This window comes from Herpailurus yagouaroundi, unplaced genomic scaffold (assembly GCF_014898765.1).
Source record: "Herpailurus yagouaroundi ecotype Mexico unplaced genomic scaffold, PumYag 195, whole genome shotgun sequence".
Classification (NCBI taxonomy): Eukaryota; Metazoa; Chordata; class Mammalia; order Carnivora; family Felidae; genus Herpailurus; species Herpailurus yagouaroundi.
The window spans coordinates 9,861,675-9,868,038 of record NW_024412426.1 but is presented as its reverse complement, the minus strand read 5'-3'; the positions used below and the strand labels follow the sequence as shown (position 1 = coordinate 9,868,038).

The 6,364-nt window shown below is 42.2% G+C and overlaps 1 protein-coding gene across 1 annotated transcript in view; it reads left to right on the top strand.

The window, feature by feature from the left end:
• The first annotated feature begins 635 nt into the window (after positions 1–635).
• SHCBP1L (SHC binding and spindle associated 1 like) overlaps positions 636–6,364 on the top strand; it is a 36,485-nt gene continuing 30,756 nt past the window's right edge. Inside the window, exons 1-2 of the mRNA XM_040446544.1 lie at positions 636–1,123; positions 2,562–2,711. Coding sequence (XP_040302478.1) covers positions 719–1,123; positions 2,562–2,711 — 555 coding nt within the window. The 5' untranslated portion in view covers positions 636–718. The remainder of the gene's footprint in view (positions 1,124–2,561; positions 2,712–6,364) is intronic.

The window sequence follows — 6,364 nt, the reverse complement described above, 5'->3', positions numbered from 1 at the left end:
GTTGAACGGTTACATAAAATAATCGTTTATGAGAATTTTGAGCAGCACAGCAGAGACATGAAAATAGACTAACCTATCCTTTGCGACAGAAAATGAGTGTCTTGTTCAAAATGTAAAGCAAGCTTTCTTTTGGGACCCGTGTGACTAGATAGGGTAAAATCTAGGTCTCTGGATTTGTCACTTGAGTGTCCTTTGGTTATGAGCACAGGTACTATGGTCTCCAGGGTAAAAACTAAATTTTCTTTCTGGTTGTGTTTGCACAGACACGCGTGTGTGCGGTGGTAGGAGGTGTATTAGTTAGGTCCTGATGACCTGGGGGGGGGGGTGACTCACAAGCACCCTGAAGACGTAGGAGGGCCCTGCGGAGAGAATTCTGTCACCGGGTGGTTCCACGGGGAACGGCGACGCGGAATAGGGGGAGCATTATGAGTGGGGGCGCCATCTAGCGGGGGCGCCGCGACGAGTGCCTCACGCTCCACCTCGGCCCCGCCCCGCAGCACCCCGCGCGCCCCCCCACCCCGCTCCCGCCCCGAGCCGCGCCCCCCCAGTCCCCACCCCACCCGAACACCCCATCCCCCACCTCACTCACCCCTGCCTGGCGCCGCTCGAGGTCCCTGCGCTCGTTGCGGGCTCCGCAGGTGCTGCCGGCCCATTGGCCAGCGGGCTCCGGGCGGGAAAAGCGGCCAACGGCCGCAGCCGGCCCTTGCGGTGTGGGGAGATGGCGTCGGGGGCTAGGGCTCCCGGGCCGGAGGACTCCGTCCGGACCGCCAGCCCCGACAGGCGAGGCGAGAAAGGGGTGTCCGCGCCCACCGGGGCGGTAGGGACCCTGAAGAGCGCCGCATCCCGGGTGCGGTCGGTGGTGGCGTCCCCGCGCCCAGTGAAGGGGAAGGCGGGCCGGGAGGCGGCCCGGAGGCGGCTGCAGCTCCTGCCGGCCTCTCACGCCCAGGGCCGGGCCGAGGGGGCCGAGGCGGGGGAGGAGGAGGAGGAGCCCCTCCTGTCGGTGCCGGAGGAGGATGAAGAGGAGGCGCGGCCGTTGCCCCCAGTCTGCATGTTCCCCATGAGGGGGATGTGGCGCGACGAGAAGGTGGCGCTCTACTGCGACGAGGTGCTTCAGGGCTGTAAGGTGAGAGGCCGGCGCGAGGAAGCGGGGTCCTCCCCGCGGGGCACCGACAGAGCCTGCGGTTCCCAGAGTTCAGGTGACTCGGCGTCGGCGGGGCCTCCGCCTTCCCCGGGGCACCCGGCCCGGCCCCAGCGCGTTGCCGTTAGCAGTTCCGTCCCAAAGGCCATCATCGATTAGGGGGGCGGCGCGGTGGAGCGCTTCCCAGCTTTCTGGGAGCTTCCAACACCCGGAGATCGATAGGCCTCACCGGTGCCCAGGTTTACAGCTTACGTTTTCCCATTTGACGATTTGAGATACGATGACTTAGCCTTGACTTCCACCGGACAGTACTGAACGTGTCGACACTTTGTGGCTCCCGGACTGAACAGGTCTACACTTCGCGGTTCCCAGACGTGAGTCTGCGATGTGGAATGATGTTTCGGATCCAAGATCCGTCGGTACCTGGCAACACTGACTAGAGCAAATATGATTCTAACTTATTTTGTTGTTGTTTTTTAAGTTATAGCAAGAGATTTTGTGTACAAAGATATTCATTGCACCGATAATAATCAGAATTGAAAAATAGAAACTTAATTTCCAACGGATGGGGCAGGTAAAGAACCTGTGGGGGCCGCGGGGCACCTGGATGGCTCAGTCGGTTAAGCATCCGACTTGGGCTCAGGTCATGATGTCCGAGTTCACGAGTTCGAGTCCCATGTCGGGCTCTGTCAGATTCTGTGTCTCCCTCTTTCTCTGTTCTGCCCCCACTTGCGCTCTGTCTCTCTCTCTCTCTCAAAAGTAAATAAACATTAAGAAAAATTTTAAACAAAAAAATAAAAACACCATTACGATAAAACTAGGACACTATTAATGGCCTAATTATATCTGATACTGAGGGTTGGAGAAGATGAAGTCTCTGAAAGGCAGTTGAAAAACGTTTATATATATAAATTATTGTGTCATTAATCAGAGGTGTAATGACTGAGTTTCACAGTAGTTGAGGTAGCTGAATTGAAATTTAAAAAATCAAATGGGCAGCATTTATTGAATGCTTAATATGCTTGTTTATAGAGTGGAGTGCTGTCTTAAATTTTTATGTATGAATATGTTTTAAATAGGTTATTATATCTCTAAAGTTCAAAAAATAATTGCTGTTTTTAATATGATAATTACTATTTTAAGGGTATAATTGCAGTTCTTCCTCCTCAGTGGATTAATAAAACAAATTACTTAAATATAAATAACAAGTAGATGTCTCAGCACTGAATGACTCTATTGAGTGAATAGATCTTTTTAAGGTTTTAATGTTTATGATATTTCCAGTAAACATAAATTCAGTTAAAATCTATGACTTTCCAGGTTTTTAAAGTTATTTAAGGGTATATTGGTCCCATATTTAAATAGAAATCAGTAAAAATATTTATACATATCCTTCTACATATATATTTTTTTCTTTTGCTAGGCAGAAGATGCTGATGGGGCTATGAGTAAATATCTGTCAGAAAAATTAAAGTTGAAAGACAAATGGCTTGGAGTCTGGAAGACTAATCCTGAGTTATTCTTTGTGAAATATGAAGAAGCTTCTATCCCTTTTGTTGGTATACTGGTTGAGGTAAATAATTTTTACCTGATCTTTGTTCTTTTGAGTGAAATTATCAGTTCTTTTTATGATGAAAATATGACCTTACTAATTTGTTGCTTTGATACTTAAACAGAGATTGACAAAGATTGTGTCCATTTTAAGTTTCTAAGCAAATTAATAGCGTAAAAAGAAGTTGGGGTGCCTGGGTGGCTCAGTTGGTTAAGCGTCCAACTTCAGCTCAGGTCATGACCTCACAGTTTGTATGTTCGAGCCCCGCATCGGGCTCTGTGCTGACAGCTCAGAGCCTGGAGCCTGTTTCAAATTCTGTGTCTCCCTCTCTCTGCCCCTCCCCTGCTCACACACTATCTTTCTAAAAAATAAACAAACATAAAAAAAATTAAAATATAAATAAAAAGAAAAGGGGATATTAGCATCCATTTACCTGTGCACAGTTAATCATTAAATGGAATCTACTGTATCAGACAATATTTATTAGCTTCGTTTCAGTTGCTTAAATAACAAAAGTGAATTTCTTTTTTTTTTTTAATGTTTATTTATTTTGGGGAGAGAAAGTGCGCAAGTGGGGAAGGGGCAGGTAGAGGGAGACACAGAATCTGAAGCAGACTCCAGGCTCTGAGCTGTCAGCACAGAGCCTGACGTGGGGCTTGAACTCACGAACCGTGAGATCATGACCTGATCCCAAATCAGATGCTTAACTGACTGAGCCACCCAGGTGCCCCTCAAAAGTGCATTTCTTTAAAATTAGTAATTTAGGCTGTAACAGACTTGGGCCCCCTTTTCCCATCATTTCTGTTTAATCTTCATTTATCTGAATTATGAGGTTAATTAGATTAGGACAGAAACAGTGGATCAGAAAACTATTGGTAAAATTTGAAATTTCTTCCTATGAAAAGATACCCTTTTAGTATAATGCATCAATTTCCAACACTTCATCTGGTAAGATTTTGCTTTTTTAAGTCTATTTTATAGGTTAAATATTGTGGCATATTTGATGTCATAAGTTTGATTCCCTTAGAGATTAATTATCCTTGTTTAGACATTAATATCTATAATCACAAATGGTATCCTTGCCTCAGATATTTCAAATCTGCTGTTTTGGTCACAAGAAAAATTTGTGTTTGAAATTCATTACACTGCACACTACCTGAAAACAATTCAATTCTATGTTCTATGGAAAAGTAAGTTAGTGGTATTTTTACAGATAAAGAATGGCATATTTTCAATCATAGAGACTACAAAAAAAATAATAATAGAAACGTGGGATTTATTTTTCAATAATGTTCTGTTTTTAGTGTTCTTTGAGGTTTGCTTATCTCCAGATTTTGTGTAGCTTTTCCCTGGAACTTTCATGACTTCTCTTTTTCATGTAGATAAAATAAGAGGAGGTAGTACTATATCATTATCTTAAATATATATATATTGGTAGCGTAAGTTTGGAATTTTTTTAGTCAAGTTATGTGGAAGCCTGATACACACATCACATTAAAGCAGGGCATTTCTGACTGAAGTAAAGAGGATGGTATTTTAGCATATGCTTGGCTTGGCTTTTCTCACAACACTTCATGATAGACCCTCTATAAAACCTTTAAAGATCTTTAAAATTACCTAGAAATGCTATCAAGTTCTAAGGTTTTACATGCAATCCATTGATTATTTGCTGTCTTTTCCACTCCAAAAGTAGCAAGCAGGATCACAGATAGGTTGCTTTAGAATCTGCTAGGGGTTTGCCAAAGACCTTTAATCATTAGAAAGATAGGAAGAAAATGGGGAGAACACAGGGAAAAGCAGAATAGCGTATTGGCAGATTCTAATTCTTTGAATAATGTGGCAGTGAAGCTAGCTCTTGGGACCTTTTTAAGGTAGTGCTGCACAATTCAGACGTTGTTTTGTCTGCCTTTGCTTCTTTAATCTTACTTGGATTGAGGTATCAACAGTGCTATATGATGCTCCTTGTTCTGAAGTCACAATAAATTATTCCTACGGACCTCATTCTCTGAGTCTTTTTCTTTAGATGCTCTATTAGTTTTCTATTGCTGCTGCAACAATTCACCATAAGTTTGGTGGCTTAAGCAATACAAATGTATTATCTCACAATTCTATAGAAAAAAATCTAACATGGGCCCAGTAAACTAAAATGAAGATGTAGGCAAGGCTGCGTTCCCTTCTGGAGGCTTTAGGGGAGAATCTGTTTCCTTGCCTTTTCCAGCCTCTAGGAGCTGCCTGCATTCCATGACTTGTCTCCTTCATCCAACTTCAAAGTCTTTCTCAGACTGTATCTCTCTGGTTCTTTGCAGGTTGGAAAGGTGCATGTCTTTTAAGACTTGTGATTAGAATGGGCCTAACTTGGTAATTTAGGATAACTTTCCCATCTCAATTCCTTAACCTTAATCACATCTGCAAAGTCCCTTTTACCATGTAAAGTCATATATTCACAGATTCCCAGGATAAAGGCATGGATATCTTTGAGGGCCATTATTCTGCCTGCTACAGATTCACACAATAACAAGGAAAAAATTTGGAAACATATGATTGGAAGGAAATCTGGCATATCTTCAATCTTGGTTACAAAGTGCTCCACAAATTAAGGAAACTGTTTTATAACCTTTGTAGAAAATAGTTTGCCAAAGGGCGTTTGGGTGGCTCAGTCGGCTAAGCGTCCGACGTCAGCTCAGGTCATGATCTCACAGTCCGTGAGTTCGAGTCCCGTGTCGGGCTCTGTGCTGACAGCTGGGAGCCTGGAGCCTGTTTTGGATTCTGTGTCTCCCTCTCTCTCTGCCCCTCCCCTGCTCATGCTCTGTCTCTCTCTCTCTCAAAAATAAATAAAGACGTTAAAAAAAAAAAAGAAAAGAAAGAAAATAGTTTGCCAAAATATATTAAGAATTTTAAAATAGTTCACCCATTATATTTCAGTTACTTCAATAAAGCTAGAAAAAATAAAAATAAATAAATAGACCCCCCCTACAGAAAAATAAATAAAAATGAAAATGAAAAAGTTCATTGCTAGAAATTTATTCTACAGAAATCAGAAATGCAGAAAAAGATTTATATATTGAGGGATCAAAGTGATATTTATAAAATTAAAAATTGGGAATACCATAAAACTTTAATAATAGCATGCTGTTCAAATAAAGGATGATATAAGATAGGATATTATGTAGTTGTAAAACTTATATTAACAAAAAACTTTTAGTGATTTAGGAAAGTGCTCAATGTGTATGTAAGATAAAAGATTATAGAACTAGATATGCAGTGCGATCCAATTATGTAACTTATAGAAGTATGTAGAATGAAGCTGGAAAAGGTTAATGGTGGTTGTTTACCTTTGTTGATAGGATTATGGTTGATTTTTAAACATCTGTATATAAAGCATGTATAGTCACTATCAGTAAGCTTAGAGAATCTTTAACTTTTTTTTTTAAGGTTTATTTATTTATTTTGAGAGGGAGAGCAAGCAAGCAGGCAAGGAGCAGAGAGAGAGGGAGAAAGAGAGAATCCCAAGCAGGCTCTGCACTGTCAGCACGGAGCCCAATACAGGACCAAACTCACGAACCACAAGATCATGACCTGAATCAAAATTAAGAATTGGATGCTTAACCAACTAAACCACTCAGGTGCCCCTAAAGTTTTTATTTAAATTCCAGTTAGTTAACATACAGTGTAAT